At 35.1% G+C, this 21223-nt stretch overlaps 1 protein-coding gene across 4 annotated transcripts in view; it reads left to right on the forward strand.

Annotated features, from left to right (window-relative positions):
• DACH1 (dachshund family transcription factor 1) overlaps positions 1-21223 on the forward strand; it is a 357124-nt gene that overhangs the window by 172155 nt on the left and 163746 nt on the right. For all 4 annotated transcript variants that reach the window (XM_069009250.1, XM_069009258.1, XM_069009277.1 and 1 more), the window contains exon 3: positions 14266-14427. In XM_069009250.1, coding sequence (XP_068865351.1) covers positions 14266-14427 — 162 coding nt within the window. The remainder of the gene's footprint in view (positions 1-14265; positions 14428-21223) is intronic.

Raw genomic sequence — 21223 nt, forward strand, 5'->3', positions numbered from 1 at the left:
AGAATACGACTTCCTTTACAGTCAACAAAAAAATAACTAGTGACATTTTACAAACATACGGAAAAACCATTATATTCCTTCTTGTGATTGTCAGTAATTTAGGAAAACTACATTTAACACTTAACTAGCTCAGGTAACAACAGAAGGATGGAGATTTTTTTAAACTTAATTATAATAAAGCCTTAAGAAGATTTCATGGCATTAAGAATTTTTGACAAATAATCAAAAATTGAAAAATGTTTTGATTTTTTTTTTAATTGCTAAACTATTGATCTTATGCCCTCCCTGCTTCAGAGTTTGAATTGACCATATGTTAACTGGAAATTCAAGTTGGTAAAAAACCTTATATCGGTTAATGCGATGGTATTAATAAAAACACTACAGCTAAACTAATAAAAATATTTATTTCCTATTCTTTCCTAGTGTCTCCCAGGCTCAAAAGTGTTTTGTGACCTTTTAAGGTGCATGGTAAAATTGAAAGCAATGTTTCATCTTCATAGTTCCTTTGTGGATTTTTATCCATGTACACTTTGCACTGAACTGCTGCCCTCACTTCTTAGGCAAATCTAGTTTGCATTTTATGGACTTTATTTGACTTTATAGATTTAGAACAAGGGCTGATAACAATATTAGTGCATGCTTGGCACTTCCTTTATTTTTAAAGCTTTGTTCAACTCGACTGATTTGTATTGATAATCCTTTTGTAGAGTAAGGAAGTGTTATCTCCATCTAATAGGTAAAGGGGAATAAAATTTAAATGTAGATGACATCTGATGCCTTCTGGTAATCTCAGAATTAAAATTCAAAAGCCTCTAATTTCTTTTTCTGATGGTATTTTTAGCTAAAAAGGGTGAACAAAGTAATTCAGATATTTTTCAAATACTTTGTTTCAGTGTGTCTTCAGATTCTTCTTGCCATCAACTAAGGATTTCTGTAGAAGGTATGCTTGGCACATATGGTTAAGCAGAGGTCTTGTAGGTGTGGGGTTATGATCTTTTTGGATTTAATTTGCAACTAACTGAAGATAAATTATAAGAAAATGACAAACAGGAGACTCAGGCCATCAGCAGTATAACCAAGCAACTGACCTAGGGGCATTTCTAAAGCTGCCAAAGTAACTGTTCATATAATCTGTTAAAAAGCACAATCCTACTGTTAGAAAAAATATCTTCCATAATTTTCATCTGGGCATTTTATATGAATGCATGGGATGAGAAAAAGAAAGTTAATACATGGCGAAGTGTACTGTGTTAATGGCATTCTGCAGATACAATTGCTTCTGTAAACACTTGTGTGAAACAGTGTTAGTGAAGGACTGATTTGGGCAGACATAGCACAAAGGTAGGAGCTTTAAATTGGACTAGAGTTTGTTTTTTTGTTTATATGGTAGCTTGAAGTAAAAATGTTCATTAAAATATCTCTTTTATAAAACTCTAGGATCAAGGTGAGCTGATGCTGCGATTGGATGCAAAAAATGTTTGATCCTCTTGATAAAATTGGTATTTCATAGATTCACAAAACAGTTTGTGTTGAGGTGGACCTTAGAGATCATCTAGTTCCAACCCCACTGCCATGGGCAAGGATACCTCCCACTAGAACAGGTTGCTCAGAGCCCCATCCAACCTGGCCTTGAAAGCTTCCAGGGATAGGGCATCCACAGCTTCTCTGGGCAATCCGTTCCATCACCCTCAGAGTTTAAAATTTCTTCCTAATACCTAATCTAAACCTACCCTCTTCAACTTAATGCCATTAACCCCTGTCCTACCACTACATGTCCTTGTAAAAGGTCCCTCTCCTGCTCTCTTGTAGCCCCTTTAGTTACTGGAAGGTGCTGTAAGGTCTTCCTGGAGTCTTCTCTTCTCCAGGCTGAACAATCCCAGCTCTTTCAGCCTGTCTTCATAGGAGAGGTGCTCTACCGCTCTGATTGTCTTCATGACCCTCCTCTGGACTCAGTCCAGCAGGTCCATGTCCGTCTTATGTTGTGGCTCCCAGATGAACATGGTGCTCCAGTTGGGATATCACAAGAGCCCAGTAAAGGGGGGGAATCACTTCCCTCAACCTGCTGGCCATGCTTCATTTGATGCAGCCCAGGATACAACTGGATTTCTGGCATTCTGTTAGTTTGGTGATGAAAGTCAACTGTTCATTTAGCAGTTAGGAAATATGAATCCATCCAAAATTCCTGTATATCATCGACATTGTAGGAGGCAATCTTTTTTCCATGCACTGAAGCCATTTTATAACTAATTTTGTATTTCATTCTCTTTGATATGAGGAATATCAATCACTTATGCTTGAATGGTAGCAGTTTCCAGTGAAAGTAGAATGTTTACTAATACTCACAGAAGTTTTCCTGCAATGTAAGCTTTCTGAGAAAAAAACCATGAGAATGGAAAAAAACTACTTGTAAATATTTTTCTTCAAAAACATGGTCAGTTGAGAAAACACTATACTGCCTCTTTTGAAAAGTATTAGCTGTAGTTGAGAAGGGCAGGATGTCAACAGAAAAGAAAGAAAAATGTAGATACAACTGCATTTACACACAGAGATTTGATCACGGGACTTGGTGCATGTATGAATGTCTCTGTAGACAATATGCCATCCTTATTAAATATTGTTGGAAGGACAGAATCATGTTGATTCATCTGCCTTTATTGCATGAAACCTCACTGTATACGTATGTGTGTGTGTATATATACATATATATACACACACACATATAAATATGGTTAGTATGCAGCTTAGATGAATCACAATTCTCCTGGGGCCTGTTATTGCCATAGAAAGTCTGTTTCAATGGATGGAGGAATTACTCTTTTTCAAGCCTGGCAAAGAAATATAGCATGTGACTAATACAACCAATTAGAGAACAGAGCAAACAAAGAGAATGCTAGAAATGTCTCATAAATTTCTTAAGGCACTGGCAAAAAAAAAATTCCTTAATGTTATGGGCTCTTAGTACATCATAGAATTAAATCCAACAATAGGTCTACATCCTTTCAAAAGCAGTTGCTGTGTTTTAATATGCCTTAAGTAGTGATTAGGAATTCAATTTTAAAGAAACTCAGCAGTTTAATAAAAAAAATTGCATCAAATCCAGTCATTTTCTTTCCTGTAAATTTTATGCGTGCCGTAGACATGTTTTCAGAACTAATATATTCTTCACTTTGGAAAATACCCACCATCTCTTTGGGCTATGCAGTGACAAATATTGATTATAATCAATGCTTTATACTTGCAATCTTATTAGTTATCTATATGTCTTCCTAAGTGACTGCAAGTCAACATTAGTATCAAACTACTAGAATGATGCTCTGATTTCTAAGATAAAGTAACAATTATGATCCTGTTCCATTTTTTTTTCAAATTATTCATACTAAAAATTTTAGTCTAGAGGTCGTTATGTTGAAGACCAGTAATATCTAGAAAATACAGAAGAAATACGTGTACACTATATGGGCTATGCATGTTTTTTGTTGAAAAATAAATTCAATTGGAGTGTTAATACTTTCATTGTTACGTATTGAGATTGCATCTTGTTGTTGATTAAAGTTAGATTACTTGTAGTTGGAATAAATATAGTGAGTTATTACCCAGATACTAATTAAATTTTTGCCTGTTATTTCTATTAGTCTGTGTTAAGTGTGCAGTCCATCTTGCCAATCTGAATGTCAGATAAGTCTAAAACTTGGAATTTAGCAATGATCAGAAAGAAGGTCATAACCCAGAGGGATGAGAAATTAGAAAGCACACGTCCCATTTTGCACTTGTGCGAATGTTGAGAAGGTGAAGAAAAGTGATTTCCAGTAACAGATTTGTGAAAATCCAAATATGTTGATATCCTGTTTGTTAATGGCTGAAGAAATATCTGCTGAAAATTGTAATCTAGTTCTCCCTACAAAACATGGAATCTGTGAAATAACTTGTCATCATATTTAGTCTTTTGGTGGACACTACCAAGTTGAGAGGATCATGGTAACATAAAACTTTTTCTTTCATAAAATATTGTTAGCAATGAACATATAATGTCTCCTTTGCTTAGCATATCATGAGGATTTCTCAGGTTTCTGCTATAGAGAATGTTGGGGCTCTGTTATGCTTGCTTATGTGATGACCTCTTGATATTTGTTCGTAATGTGTTAAACAGTGGTACCAATCACTTGTCAGCTTCAAAGAATATGCCTTTCAGAAGCAATACATACAATCATTTATGTAAATCTGAATTTACAAATGTCTGCAGGTCTTCATAATATAGAACTGCAATTATGCCAATATGGTAGAAACTGTAGAAAAAGTACTGCATGTTTGTTTTCATATTGCAATCAAGTACAGTAATAATGTATCCATTATTAATACCACACTTTCCTTTTAACAACATTAATAGTCTTCAGATGTTTACTTTTTTGTAGCAGGCAATTATGAGGTACAAAATAAAAGTATTCTGTTGAATGAAGTTCAGTATTCACTGAATACTCTGGGTGTGAGAGAACTCCCTTGGTTTAGGGTGATAATTTGGCCTTAGAATAAAAAAAAATTATGGGGTTATTAAGGTTGGAAAAGACTCCAAGATCATCAAGTCCCGCCTTTGACCAAACACCATGCCCACTAAACATTATCAAGAAGTGCCACATCTACTCCACCGCTTGCCTGGAGAGCCTGTCCCAATGTTTAACCACTCTTTCCGTGAACAAATTTGTCCTAATATCCATGCTTTGATAAAGTGCTGGATCATGACACAAGTGCACATCATGCCCCTGTTGTGCCATAGTTTGAACTGGAAAGAGATACTGTGTCTTCAAATGGGACAGGCCACCAAAAAACATTCATCGAATGCCTTGGTCAGCACCCAGGGTGCTGCCTGTGGGATTTAGTGTTCTGTTACCTTGTGCAACAATTAGAGCATAAAGGTGAGAGAGGACTGTCTGTGACAATTGACTGTATTTTCATCTGAAAAAAGGACTACACAGTGTTACCTGTGAGTCATTATCACAGCTACTTTGTACAGTATCACAGTTCTGCATCACAGTACAAACTCTGCCATCACTGTGCTGTAACAGTACATTTAGCCCCATGCCTTGCCTCTGGCAGAGAGTAATGCATAATGGATCTGATGAAACTTAAAAAAGAAAAGAAAAAAAAAGAGAAAAAAAGAGCCCCAAAGCCACAGTGCAGCTCTTGAAGTTATAACACTTCTAGTGAATAAAAGAATGAAGAAAGAGAGAGGACTCTCCTGACCCTTACAGGTGAATTCTTTACATTCAGAAATGTGAAAATTCTCTTACTCAACTTGCTGTGTTAAAACAAAGGTGTATAGGTCTTGAAATAACCAGTGGGGGATTTCTGGGACTTTTTTCCACTGTTATATTGACTTCTGTCTTTGTAATGTTTGGTGAAACCTGCTTTGCACACTGCAGATAGAGAGAGGTAATCAGAAAACAGTTGTAGAATTTGTTAATATATATTGTATTATACAGGTTTATTTTTTGGGGCAAGGAGATTCACAACAATATCTACTTTAAAGCTAAATATGATAAAACAGGATCAAAATTGTTCTTTAAAGACATTTTAGGTTTTTTTTAATACATACAGTATATTTTTACTCCATTAAAGAATAATCCGATGGAAACTTTATTTAAAGTATCTTGAAATAGTAGTTTATATTTTAGACATTTACTGAAGGTCTACTGCTCTAATCAGCAGCTGTGGTAATATTTCATCTTAGCTAAAGCCCTGAATTTCTTGCCTTCTCTTTCATTGACTAGGAATAATGCTGTATTCACTTTCTGGGGATATCAGGAGCCTGAAATAAGTCTGTAGCTGACCAGTCTTGTGCACCAGAAGTGAGAATCTAATCTTTCTTTGGGCAAAAATGTTGCTTTAGGATCCAAGCCATAAAGGCCACAAAGGCTTTGATAACCCATCAACTAAATATTAGTGGGCCGTTTCTTCAGTGTGTCGACTCCGCACAGAGAACAGTTCCTTCTGGGAGCACGTCCATCCTACCAGAAGGACATCAAAGCTAAAATTGCACCATTGTGGTCCACAGCTAAAATCTCATTTTATTCTGAAGTTGTTCTGGTGCCACAAATACTTATACACATGAATAAGTTAAATTTCACTCACATGATTGGGCATATGGACTACAGTGGGTCTATGGGAAAGAATTTGGCAGTTCTGTTTGCAAGGCTGAGCTCGGAAGTTGTAGGGAGACATACTTCCACAGGGCCATCAGACTGCCTCAGCAGTGTTTAGATATTAGTTTAATCAAAGAACTGTGTGCAATCAAAGAACAGTGTCAATCAAAGAACAGTGTCAATCAAAGAACTGTGTGCAATCAAAGAACAGTGTCAAGCTGTGGATTAGGTTTATAAAAAAAACCTACAAAAGCTCCTGCTGGTTGAAAGATTATGAGTATTTAGCTACATTACTGCTGTTACCGGCATGAACACGTCTTTTCAGTATTTTTGAATTGTAGCACTGTTACAGTTAATTAGTTGTGTCCATCTAGTTATAAATTAGACTAAAGGCTAAGGTTTTTTTAAATACTACTGGTCTTCTTATTGTTTTTTACTGTATAATTTAAGCTATAATATGCTTCTCTAAACTGGTCCCAAAGAGTATGTTGATAAAAGACATTGTAGCTAGTAAAATCTAAGAACATTAAATGAAGAAAATTCACAGAGCACCAATAACCACCAGTAACTGTCATTATGTTAAACCTTTTAATTTCTCCTAACAGCGAGAATAGTATTGTGAGAACATGAGATAATACACACAAAAAGAAGAAAAGAACTTCTGTTTGTAAAAAGTGCAGGGAAGCTGTTCCTGTAATAAGTCATTCTATTAAGGAAGAGCCGTTACTGCACTCTAGCAATGCAAATATAAACCAGAAAGTCTTGCAGGAACCAACCATCACTGTTAGCATAATATATCGTTAGTATATGTGCATTTTGCCTTCTCACTTTTCGGTTTTTTTTGGAACTGCATGCTGTTCAGTTAAAGACATTGTGGATCAGGATTTGACACTTAAGGAAAAGTATTTTTTTATATTGTTCAAAGCTGGCCTCTGCTTTAAAAAGGCTTGGTCTGCACTTTTTTATCTGTTTAGAAGCATACATTTTTGGTTAAGAAATTGAAGACAATCTCTTTGTCTTTTTCCTAAGCTGGGGAGGTTGAGATAAAAAAGAATGCCCGCTTTAAAAGTCACACATGGCTGTAATTTAAGATTTTTTTTACCTCATTGTCCATAACAGTTGAAAGAAACCTTCAATGAAAGTTTATTAACTAGGCCAATGCCTGAGGCAATAAAGGTTCATTTATTACCAGTTTCTTGGCTGTTTTTCTTCTTCTATTTTTCCGTTAAACTCATAGCGTAAGATAATACTTCACAAAATTAAACCTTTGACCTTCTGTGGAGTTAAGTCGCCTTTGATTAGATAAAGTAACAATTTATGGTCCAGCATGAGGTTGCACATGAAATGAATAATGCAACAGAGTGAATGAGAACTGAGAATCTATTGCTTTTGAAAAGATGACTGTTGTTTAAGAAAGAATGTTCTCTCTTAATTGTATTGTACTGTTGCTGTGTGCATTCCAGTAGGATTTTAAACTGTTGCTGAAAACTGCAGTATAGCCAGGCAGTTATGCAACATACATTGTTTAATTCTGTCACAGTTGCACCAAGCCAATAATAAATTCATAATTACAAAACCCTGTGAAGCTGTAACAGTTAGTAATTTGTTGTGGTATTTGAAATGCACTTTGTGATTTCACTTTTTACTCTTCAGTGCAAAGGAATAAATCCACTAGAAAGAATAACTTCATGGAATGTAAGTCAATCAGTTCCATAAATGGCAAATATTAGTGATAAAATCATTCCATTTACACTTTTTTTTGAAGCATCAGTGAACTGGTAGTAGATCTATTTCAAAAAATGCAGTCTTAATAAAGGAAAAGGACACTGCTGCTTTCTACGTCAATGTTTTATTTCTGCAACTGTGTTATTAATTGTGGAGGCACAATTAAGCAGAAATATTTTTAGGTTTGAAGATTGCTGTGGAAATTTAGCTCTTTTGCTTGTTTATCTTAAATGCTATACCCAGGCCTCAAAATTCATATTATAAGTTAGGAGTAGTTACAGGAAAAAGGTCTGATTAGACTGATGAACAACAGATGGTTTGAGCTTCACATACACTGGTTTTCTCCCAGTGCAGGGCTGTCAGTTTCAGTTTAGTTGCACCAATCTAAACCATGGATGATTTTTTTTAAAGTATTCCTTCCTTAACAATATTTAAGGTACAGTTTTTTGGGTTTTTTTCATTAATATGGCACCTTTAATAATAGCCCTTTGAAAGATATTAAAAAAAATTATCTGGATGAGCAGTTTATGCTGAACCACTCTAGTTAATCACGAAAATACAGCTAGGGGGACCAGAGAAGGTTCTTTTGATTATCCCAAAATAACAGGTAATGAAATTTTTAGGGTATACCAAGCTTGTTGTATTGGATCAATCCAGACAGCTTAACAGAAATAAGATTTCTAGATAATTGAGATTCCAGACATACATTATACATAAAGAATTCTACTACTGAAACTCAGTATATTTTAGTGGAACATTATGGTGTAGTCTGAAGTTCTCCTTTGTGCAATCCAGTCTACATAATCAGACCTCTGTCCTCCTGCAGATTGCTTTCCCCTTCTTGTTTTATGTATCACACTATATAAAACACCCATTAGATCAGAGACTAAGGTTAGGATCCTATTTCATTTGAAATAACTAGGCAGCAGCGTAATAAGCTACCAAAAACTTGTACCTGAAGTGCTGAAACCCATGAAACCAGTGCAATAACCTACAGTGATCGGGGTCACGTCCTAGGAGGTAACCCTGCCTTTCTTTCTCAAGCAGATTTTTTTCAGATTTTAGTAGGAATTTTGCCAAAGTAAGAAGCACAATATGAAATCTGATATTAAATCAAGAAAGGGCTTGAATTATTTTCAAGTCAGCACCATTGAAATAAACTAGAAGGAAAAGGATTAAGCATTAATTTGAAATAATGAAAGAAGTTCATTTAGAATTGAGATGAGATTTGGACCTCTTCCCATGCAGTGAGTAAAATGTTTCTGCAGAATGAAGTTTCCAGCAAATAAATGAAATTAAAAGTAACACACTTCTGACAGTTGTATTTTGGTTTTCTGCCTGTTCTGTGATGACAAAGGTTAAGTTCCTTGAAAATGTTGTTGAAGTCCTAAAGAAGGAGGTTGTGCAAATACATACACGTTACTGAATTTTGTAAGTACCCATAAATATACATATAAGTATATATAAAATAAAATATAAGGAAGTTAATAGTTGCATTAAGGAAATTATTAATTATTTATTGGAATGACTATTAGGAATTGCTATTACTCTTAGGCATAATTATGTGAAGGAAGTTAAAAGTGAATTAAGATCAATTATTTAAATAATTTTTTAATTTGTCCCAGGATGAGTTTAAGGCATACAATTAAAAAATGTGTGTTTTGAGACATGTTCAAGACTGAAAAAGTTAGACTCACAGGTCCTTTTCTATTTTGCTTCACAAATAGGGTGTGTTGTAAGCTGCTCACAGCATCAAAACTGAAAGTTTTAAGAGCTTTCTCTTAAGGCAGGCAGGCAATAGTATTTGTTGGAAAGCAGAAACCCTGGATATGATTTAGTGCCCACCAGTAATTCATATATATTTCGAAAATCTGTCATGATATATGACAGCTCTCTCGGGGACTTTGCTTTTAAAACAGAATTGTTTTCTGAAGATGCTGGGTTTTTTTGTCATTGTTTTCTGTTTCATTCACTCATTTTTCAGTGTTAGAGACCACACATACTGGGCATACTTCTGGTCTCATTCTCACCCACGAAATTCTGACTTCAGTAGAGTTGCACGGGTGTAAATTAGACTAGGACTTGGCAGAAGAAAGCTTATGATTATATTTGGCAGAGACAGCAGGCTGCAACTTTATTAACATAATTAACAGCTACAAACACACCCAACAGGCCAAAGTAATCTAGTGACAGAAGAGAGAAGGTCTTAGTAGGAAAGGATCCTTCGCGCTCTCTTTTGGTGTTCTGCTTCTTGTTCCTGAGTTCCTACTAAGGGTTGGCGAGCGTTCAATTGAGCTGTAATTCAAATTCATGCAGCTCCTGCAAGACACCTTGAACAGACTTTTGCTGATGAGTCTATAGGAACTGTCAGCAACACGGAGATTACTTCAGAAGCATGATGGTTGAATCGAACTTTACTTTCTTATGTTTTGCTTTTTGAATTAAATTGTTGGACAAGATTAATTGCACGCAGTAAGAGATTTAAATGAATGGCTTTATAAAGCATTAAAGTTCTAAGTATGTCACATGGGAAAAAAGCTGTAAGGTTTAAATGAATAAATGTATTTAATGCATAAAATGTCTAGGCTAATTTTTTAATTCCTTTACTAACATCTTTTATTGAAAAACCATACTTTATTCATCCATCTTAGTTATACTGCTGTGGTTGTGGTAATTTAATATTCCTGCTCTTTGCTAATCTTCTGGTTCAACAGAAGTAAACAATAGGTTTCATAAATTAAAAATACGCTCCTCAGAACATGCTTCTAAAGATAAAAAACAAGGCTGTAAACATTTATGACTGAAACAAACTAGATTGTTCAAATACTGCCATGATGTATCATGTATATCAATATGGCACTGATATCAGTTAGAATGCAAACAAGGTTTTAAATGATGTGCCCCTTCATTTCAGCTGGAGAATCCGCTTTACACCATCTGCCTATCAGATGGTTAGGAACCAGGACTGCGTATTAATGCCACATGTTCGATTTTCATTCCTCTTGTAATGGTTAGATTCATATTGCTAATAGCTGTGCATGAGCACTGTCGATGAAATTTGTGTGACGATGGAGTGATGAGATATTTATAAAGCTGCCTGTCTCACTGCATAATCAGCAGGAAGAATGCCAGACATAAACAACTTATCAATTTTAGAATATTAATGACAACTACCACTGACTTTAATCCGTTGAATATTTTGGTCTTGATACTTTTTAACTGTTCAAATAAATATTTTTAAAGAATAAAACATACCTATGTGGCTGTTTGGTATGATCCTTATTTTTTTCATTTCAGTTTCCTTTGTAGGTTATATTTGGTTATCTAATTTTTGGAAGATAGCATTTCTCTAGTGTAGACAAGTGTGCACCTTGGAAATTCCTTGGCTACTTATTCTAAGAGTAAATTGATATTAAATAATGTTCACATCAAAAGACTGTTTCAAAGAATAAATTTTTAAAAAATCCCAAGTGTTTCCCTGGGTATATACCCATACTGGGGCTTTAAAACTTAGTATTTTAAAATAGGCATATAGATACATAGTAGTGTATTAACTTTTGCTTATACTATATTTGGCTGCCTATACTAGTGAGATAAGAAAGATAAGTTGGGCCCTGTGTTGAAGTTTTGGGCTGTGCCACACCCCAGTACACCACAGTGCACCAGTGATTATAAAGCACTAACTGGCTTTAGTCCTTCCTTGCCACTTGCTTTGCTATATCATCACAGTCAGGTACTAGGCAAAAGTAGCAGTAAAGGAGAAACTGTGCTGTAGGCTGGAATTGCTGTGAGGATCAGCATAAAGCTAGAATTCTGAGCATTATTCCTTACATGAATATGGGCATTATTCCTTACATTTCCCTCCTTACTTACACCAGTGCTTATATGAGACAGGCATTTCAGATTCATATGGTTTCCATTAATTGCTGCATAGCAAAGTAATCATTTCAGTAATTTCTGTGGTTGTATAAGAGAAGGCATAAAATTATTTGTTTAATTTCTGCTTTTTAAAATTATAATTTTTTACCACAAGCATTACCTTGCAAAAATCATACTACAGAACTAAGCAATTTGTATTTTAGTTTCTTAGTCCCTATCCAAGGACATGCACTCAAACACACTTTTCTTTTGCAAATTTTGTAGCAAAAAAAGTTTTTATTTTAGGATTTCTGCATCCAGGTCATTATACCAGTGAAATATAATAATTACAGGTGGTTTCACAAGTCCTGTGTCCAGGATCTGTTTAGGATGTAATTTACCCCAGTACTTGGAAGCACTTAAAAACCACTAGAACTGTAGAAGTGTAGTCACATCCAAAAATTTGGGACCTGCTATTCTAGTCATTGGATATAATGTACTGGAATATTCCTCCAAAGGACTCTTCTTTAAAAATTCTGGTTTTAGCTTTTTGATGATGTATACATATATTTAAAAAGGAAATATAGGTTATTGTGTTGTTTAACGAACACCGGATGCAAACCAAAGTTCAGAGGTGCACCATCCCTTTTTCTGTGGCCAAATTTAGGGACTGTAACCAAATTTGTATAATGTATGGCTTCATATCCTTCCTCTAAGGTAAAAATATAATTGGAAGCAATCCATGTTATTGTCAATACCTTTTTAAGATCAGAACATGCACAATTTGTAATAGTAGCAGAAGCTAAAATAAAAGTAAACCCTCATATTTATCCTTCTCATTTATTTTTAGCTTTTGGTACATCTTCTACCTGAACACAGCAGTTTTCTAAAGAATATTGATCTGTAATTATCACTTGGTCAGTAATTCTCATTACACTTGGAGGTGTTAGAAGTCAGCCTGTGAAGAGGGTCAGGAGGCTGGAACCGTTTGCTAATCTTTATATGGTCATGCAAAGAAATAAGGTAAAACAACCTTGAGTCAAGCAACAATATATTCAAAGGCACCTCTTAATCCACCTCATAGATTTTCTGATGTCTGCTCACCTTCTGCTTTTCCCTGCTGGAATTTGCCTTCTGTCCCTCCCCATCACTAGCCAAAAACATGGCAAAAGTGAGCTTGTTTTCCATGTAAGGAGTCAAAAGAGACCCTGGGAAGCAATGGTGGTAGCAATATTTACCTCAGCAGCCTGGGATTATTTGCTTATTTGGTCTTTCCTGCTAAATTTCACTCCTCCTATGCTAGACAGCAGCCTTGGCCCACTAGAATAGTAAATTGTGGAGTTAGTTCCCCTTGAGACCCATAAGAGACTTTGCACCTCTCAGAGTAGCTGAAAATCAGACGAGCAGGCACCTTTAAACTAATTACACTGAGTTTTTCAAGCCTTCTCCACATTCAGGGCAAGAATCTTGATTCAAAATGACTAAGGGTCTGTTCTCTTCTTGTTGGCATCACAGGCTGAGGGCTGATAATGCATCATTGCATTATACTCACCTATTTTATTGCCTTCTCTTTTATTTCTTAGATTAATTATCTCTCATTTCTGTCTCTGCCCCCTGCATCAGTTGTGTGGGGGAGGCAGCTCTTGTGGTGTTTTGACACTGGCTTCTCTCTGCTGCCACCGAGGGATCTGGGTGGGCAGCAGCAGGGCTTGGGGACTGCAGAAGAATTACCCTGCCTCAGGGAAGAGGTCAAAAACTGACACTTGTGACTTTGATTAAGGGCTGCATCTAATTTTGAGTTTTGAAGGCTACTGGAGAACTGGACCAGTTCTCCAATTGCTCCTGGCAAAGAAATTTTCCTGGGTTTGTAGAACATTCTTGTAAAAGGCTGGATGGCAGAAACTTGGTTTGGTAGGCAGAGCACTTGGCTTTGGGATTGGTATTAAATGGGTTAATAGTTCCCCTTCTTGTTGATAAATACCTTAATGCCTTCAAGTCTGGGGAGAGCAAAATGATGTTCTGCATTATTTTTTTCTAGAAATGCTTCCTAGAACAACTACATCTCCGTGCTGTTACGTACAAAATGAGAAATGTCTCGGTTCTATCATCTGTTACTCATAAACAGAAATTTTAGACCTGTTTTTTCTGTTTTCTTTAGCATGTCAAACATTAGAGATCTAAAGGAATTTTTTTTCCTAAGTATGGTTATATACATGTTCACCTATTCTAGTCCGACACTCAGGACACCATTTTGAAACTAAATTAGATTTTTGACTCCATATATTTGTAGCTGCAGCTACTTGTGATTGTATTATGAACGCACTTACAAGATACCAAATTAAAGTTTAGATGAATGTACAGGAGTAATTATCTAAATATGATGTGAAATATTTTACTTGAAAAAGTTGATAGTTTTCAAATCCAAGGAGGAATAATACTCTGCAGTGTTCTCTGTTCTTATGTAACAAGCATGAAGGAATAAAAACAGTCCCTACAATAATGGAGACTCATAGAATAATGAATATTAAATTTTTTTCATACTTTGCAGGTCTGACAGCAGCAGCTGCAGCAGCAGCAGCTGCCACCAATGCTGCCATAGCAGAAGCAATGAAAGTGAAAAAAATCAAACTGGAAGCTATGTCCAACTATCATGCAAATAATAACCAGCATGGAGCAGACTCTGAAAATGGAGATCTGAATTCAAGTGTTGGTAAGTTTCAGACATAGCATTATTATATGTCCATAACACTGAGATATTTTATTAAAATGGTGATCTTTCTGAACTTCCTTCTGAAGTCCTTGATTTGGTGTAAAAAGTTGCATATTTGTTTTCCTTTTCTTAATGTTTTTAGTTTTATTTTGTACCTGGCCTTTACACCAGCGTTCAGTGTTGTTGTTACTATTACAAAAACATTCTTTTCTTCACAGGCTACTTTTGCAGACTCCAGTTAATATTTTCCATGAAAGAAAGTGGTTTGATTGCTTAGAGTTCATTTTTCAAAGTACAGGTGGAGTGACAGATGATGGTGTCAAAGTGAAATTTAACAATGTCTCCTGCTCAGTGTGCTGGGTATCGACTTTAGGTAATTCAGAACACAAGCTTGAAAGCAAAATATTTCATACTTTCATGTGCCCTGTGACAAAAGGAAAACATACATACACAATAAATTCTGCCATGCTCTGCAGTTCCTATCATATTTTATTTTAATAAACACGTTCTTAAAATGTAGTTAACATTTTTTTCCATTTCTTAAGCAGCCATCAGCAACTCTTGTTCTTTTTCAAAAAAGAATTGTTTCAGTATACTTTATTCATTTGTTTGGACAATTTGTTTTGCTAAAGCATACTTCAAAGCTAGGATAACTTTTTGTTGTTGTTGATTAAATCTTTAATCATCTGTGTGTGTCTGCTGTAAAATGTTTTGTTATGCCATTTCATTGTATTGGATCCTTTTATCATGTTGAGACAGTATTAACTCAGCAACAGAAATTCAATGACAGAGAGGTACGTTCAGAAGACTGCAAGGAAGATTGGTGTATACTGGAATAAAATGGCTTCAGATAGGCTTTTTTGTTTTTATTTTGGCCCTTTGTCTAGCTTTTTTTTTTTTTTTTTTTTTAGTTTTTCATCCTCTAAATACATTTGGAATGAATCTTAGAGCATATGTACTAGCCTTAACATAAATAAATATGTGTTTGGGAACAGTGTTTCTGTACAGTTCAGTAGGCATTGGTAGGGTATTATTTAGAAATAATCTGAATTGCAGTTCAAAGAACAGGTTCACCTGGGCACATACTGTGGTAAATAGCGACAATATGTATGCATTACTGCATAAGGAGATTATATGATTAGTTCTGTTTTCCTTTTAAATAAAGGTTTTAAAAATGCCTCTATGATGGTGAAGAAAATTGTCTTAAATTGTGTGTGAATACTCAGATACCAACATATGCAGTCACTCGAATACTAGTGTAAAGATTGTTCTCTTGGAGAGAAAACAAGAGAGGGTAAAGAGCAGGTGTCTTTGAAATCTGGGAGGAGGAGATAGGTACAAATTAAGTGTAAGGACCAGGTGGCCTCTAGCACACTGGGAGAAAAGTGAAGTAATGAGAAAGTGAGAAATGTGTAAGTGCAAACTGAGAAGATAAAGAGTGTGTACTAGAACTAGAACCCAGTTTAGATTTTCAGGCTTAGATGAATTCATTATGTGAAATAAAAAGTTCAAATACTGGCTTGTGGAGCTATTATTCTGCTTGGCAGTTCTAGTCATAAAACACATATGCATCCATGGGGATGGAAAAGTTAACAGGTAATAACATCTAAACCATGCAGAGTATTTGTAGAAGAGTGGATAGAAGGAATATCTGAACTTCCTTTGAATAAAAACGAAAAATATCTATTTTGAAATCATTGTTTGAGGCGTAATTTAGATAACTAATATGCTCTTAGACAGCCTAATCATTTTCCCTATTTAAGAAAATACATTCTAGCTACTTTAGTAGGACAAAGTTAGCGAAGCAAGATTATTTATTGTCATTGTCAAAATTTCCTCTCAGCCTCTTAACTTACTTGTTAGCTTCAGTTAATTTCCCAATTTAACTGAATGAAGAATTAAGTTAATTTTGTTCAGAAAAAAATAGCTCTTCTGAGTAGAGTGAATAGCTTTGTAGTTGTCTCCGTTCCATGAGGAATGGTTCTGAAAATACAGTTTGCTTGTCTGTGCATCTTGTCCTGAGCTACACCTTTCATACAGAGGATTTTTCAAAAACCTTTTGCTTTTATTTGTTTATTTTATAGTGAACCCCTTCTAGTGTCCAGTGTTGGTCATGCGTATGGAGTCAGAGAAGTGATTCCTACTGCTGCTAATGTCAGGGTATTATTAGGTTCATAAAGAGTTAAGTTCTTTGTTTATTAGTTGCATTTTTGAAAATTAGCACACTGTATTATCTTGACAAGAACTCATATTTCAAAGGTGTTGCTTTGTAGTAGGTGTGTACTCCTTCTTCTCCTGCATTTTTTCAGGTATTTATTTATGTATTTTCAAATAAATATTATCAAGTCCATATACCATTAATGTTTTAAATTATGGCTTGCTAGGCAAGAATATGAAATATTACATTACTGAAGAAGGTTGACAGAGGAAAGAATAAAACAGAAGAAAACAACCTGATTTTAGTTTGCTTTTTAAATTAGGTTATGTGCCTGACCAAACTGAAAAGGAACAAACAATCCAACCAGGCTAAAAGCTTAACTGATACATCTTAGCCCATACATAGCAGGCATTATGGTGTGCATGGATTGATCATCCCGTGCTCCAATGCCTACAATAAAGGCAGATAAATGAAATAAGGACCCTTATTTTATTTATCTTATCGACTTGTCAGGTTTACTTCTGAATTGAATTCCTTTTTGGTTTTAATCAAATATTTAATGTGAATTATAGAAGTAATTTTTGTTGTTGAATGTTGTATAATTATACAGAGCACTACACAAATTTATTAACTTGGTCCTTTGAAGCAATGGCCAAAAGGTTAGCAAGTGCAGGGAGTTAAAGGAAGCCAATGATACTAATAAGTAATTATTTTATATCTCTCAGTTTTGCTGGTAACCTTGAGCTTGCATCCTCCCACCAGAATTATCATTTTAGAAGGGGGGAAAAAAAAGATAAAAAAAAAAGAAATTACAGAGGAATCAGAGTGAGGTATTAGCACACTGAGTAAAATATATGGCTGCAACGCCTTTCTCCCCCATCCACAATCAATTGGATTCTTTTAGTTTAATATTTACTTGCTAAGATGAGATGCTCGTCTGCATGGTGATAAACAGTCTGCTACTGGCATCTGAAGGTGACCTGTCAGTTCATATGGACAAATCTCCTGCTTACTGAAATGTACAAAATAAATCATTAAAGAAGGCAGGTGCTCATTCCCAGATTTAAATCACCATAGATTTATGATTTGAATTAATGCTTCATTTGGTCATAGAAATAGATGCTGAGACAAATGATATGCAGTGGTTGGGGCTTCCATACTGTAGCCATCCTAATATTGATTACTGAGATGTCTTTGCAATCTCTTGTTTATATCAAGTACTGTCTTGTGACAGCTTGGCTGATATGAGCTACATTGCAGATAAGAAGGAAAAATGTCCCAGGTTCTTTTTAGTGGCAATTCTACATACAACATGCAGGGTAGATAAATTATTGGGGTTTTGTTTAAAAAATTAATTCAGTAGGGCAGCAAAGGAAAAAGAAAGATTATGCTGTGTGTTGGGTATTTGTTTTTTTGCTGAATTTGGTGGCTTTTTTTGTTTTGTTTCTTTTTTTTTTTTTTTAATTAATTGCAGAATGAAAAGAGAGTGGCAAGGTCAAATTTTAAATTTCATTGATGAGGTTCTACTCTTTGTCATATTAACATCTTAGTGTGATGTTAGGATCAGTTGTATGTTTGCCATCTGATGCTCTGAAGCAACGGATAGGTAAAGCAGCTCAATTGTTTCCTTGCTGCTTAAGTACTTACTGCCCTGCTGTCCTACTTCATTAACCTGCAGCAGCAAAAGATAAAAGCCTTTGAAATAAATACCTTTTTAAAGCTATTTCTGTGAGCTAGAGTTTGCTATCTATGACTTGGTAGGAAGTGAAGAAAAGTCCGTATACTTTTGCTTCCCGAACATTTTATATAATGAAAACACTATGCATACACTTTAGGGAATACTCAGAGGATTTCTTAAGACCTTTGCCACTTGCTAAAATATGACTCATAAAACTTGTAAACAACTATCAACAATAGTAAATTACTTGCTTAGTAGGAAATGAGTTCATATCTATTCAAAATGTGATCTCAAAACAGATGTCCCAAGAAAATGTCATTGTTTAAACTACATTCATACAAAAAAAATGCTATTATTTCTTTAAGGAAGTGAAGCAATCATAAAGACTTTGGTGTTCTTAGTTTCTAAACACAGTTAGGAAATACAAGGCAACATTTTACACGTGGCTAGCATGTTACTCCATAAACAACCACAAAATGTGTTGAAAATTAGGATATTTTCTTGGCATGTTGGGTTTCCTCTTCGTCTGTGTTACCTTGCAATATTTAAAATTATGAGACAAACACAAAGCTTCCTGTGATGTGTTGTTCAAAAGTAATGCTTGCTTGTATACTATTCTTTTTTTTCATCCAGAATCAGAGATAAAATGATTTAGGTGAAATTATTTTTCTCCGGTGACCTTGCCCAATAATAGAACAGTACAAAATGCAGTAATTTCCTTTTTCTAAACACACGTGTCTATTTTAAGGGAAAGAATTACTTTTATGGTTTCAGGAAAAAGTCTTGGAGACCTTGAAAAAGCAAATAAAAGGAAACAGAGAATGCAGGCCACTGAGCACAGCTCTGCAGTTGCACATCTGATTCTCTGCCTTGGCAATGTTAATGAACCTCAAATCCTCCCTATAATTAGATGAGGGAATTGCTTATATTTTCAAACAGATGATGCTGCTGTAATGAAACGATTGACAGGGAACTTAAAAGTGTCTACAGTAGTCATTTAGTTTCCGGGTTTTGGGTTTGGGATTTTTTTTCCACTTTCTTTTTCCTTTTTTTTTTTTTTTTTTTTTTTTTTTTTTTTTTTTTTTTTTAATGTAAAAGAAGATTGGCTGTAGATACAGGTCCTGGGAGAGATAGTAATTTACACAGAATGCTATGACAGGTGTCTTTGTATAGCATGGAAATAAAATGGAAGACAGAGGAATGATGGGCAGGTATGGCAATTTTTTGGGAGGGGGTGTCCTGTGCTTATTCTGCTTAGGTTCTTTAAAAGGGACCGAGACTCAAGAGATGGATCCGGATTGAGTGCACAGCTGTAACTGCTGATGAGCTAATTGCTCCTTATCTCTCAGCCCCATTCATCTTCATTTTTTACCAATTACTGAGAATTATCTGTGTTCTCAGTTGGATATGAGAGTTAATCCTTTTTGGTTAAGCTGGCAGTACTGTGAGCAGATTCCAAATCATAGGGTGAAAAAGCCAGAGCAAGCTTGTTCTCAAACTCTCTCCAGTTCAATGACAGTATCACTAGTTCATAAGAATTTTTCTATTGTTTAACAGATTAAACACAATTTTTTTTACTTTTATACTATTATTAATATAGTATATTAATAAGTTTAAAATATATATTATTAATATGTATTAATATGTGTTTTTCTTTTAGCATAAACTGAATGTGTATGTTCCTAGGTGGATGGATGTGTTCCCTTTCTAAAAGTATTCACTTGCAAAAATTAAAATAAGATGAACGTTAACTTCAGAAGGTTTCTTTGCAGAATGTCAGTGTTTATTCTGTTATACATAGCACTTCTTTTAATGACAAGACCATGCATGCAACTTTGACATCATGGGACATAAGACAAATGCTTGTCAGTGACAGATACCTACTTTTGTAAATTTGTTTGAGATCTGTGGGTGAAAAGTGCTGTCTAGGTGCTTGCAAAAGCATAATCATACAGCCTTAAGGACAAATGTGCTATGTTGAGCACATCATATTTCAAGCTAAAGGAATGCTTTCATAAAACTGTGCTTTGGGAACACACAGAACACCAGAAACAGATCATTTAGTTATAATCAGGTCACTAAGCTTTTTTCTAGAATTTTGCTTGTCATGGGAAAAAAAAATCTTGCATCTTATAGCTAAAAGGTAATGTTTGTCTGTCAACCAAGAATATAATTTCTCCATCTCTGCTTCCCTAGCTTTTAATTGTGATTGTTAAATTTACTAAACAAGGCAATGAACTGGTTGTTATGAGCTGAGCACCAGTTAGTAAATTAGGGGAATTATTAGCAAAGATTCAGCATTTCATGTTGCAAGGTCAGTTGTGTTATAGCAGTTCCCTCATCTAGATTAAATCCTCACTGTGAAGTTCATTGAAATAAATGTAGACATTTGCATCTGAGTCACCTTAGGCTCAACAGACAGCAATAGGCAGTTGTAGGGGCGATCCATCTCATCCTAAAGTAGATGGCAAAAGTAGATCAGATAAATTGCACCTTACGAGTGCTTAGTCATGCGACTACTGAATTGTAGTTACATAAAGAAAGTTAAATAAATGAATCTACTCTCAATGCATGCAATTAATATTTTCTTGAATAAGATTTGAAGATTTGAAGGAGTTAACAGGTGTTTTCCAAGACAGTGATACAGTCATGGCAAAATAGCCCCTAAGGCACAGTGAAATAGAAAAGAAAAATAAATAAATCTACTTTTCAGAAACAGCAGGTGAGAAGTTGAGCTATTCACACAGAAAACTATTTAGATATAAATATGCATACAAGTTTTTCTGATTGTATGGGTATCTTGCTGCTGAAAAGAGTGATTTTACCTACATGAAGCATACAAGAGAATAGGCTTCTAAGCAAAAGGTTCTGGAGCAACACTTGTGCTTTGGGCTTGCTATGAAGCTGTATTGAATTCATGGAAAAATCTAAATTAATAAGTCTATCTTGTCAGCAAGACA

Source organism: Aphelocoma coerulescens, chromosome 1, assembly GCF_041296385.1.
Source record: "Aphelocoma coerulescens isolate FSJ_1873_10779 chromosome 1, UR_Acoe_1.0, whole genome shotgun sequence".
Taxonomy (NCBI): Eukaryota; Metazoa; Chordata; class Aves; order Passeriformes; family Corvidae; genus Aphelocoma; species Aphelocoma coerulescens.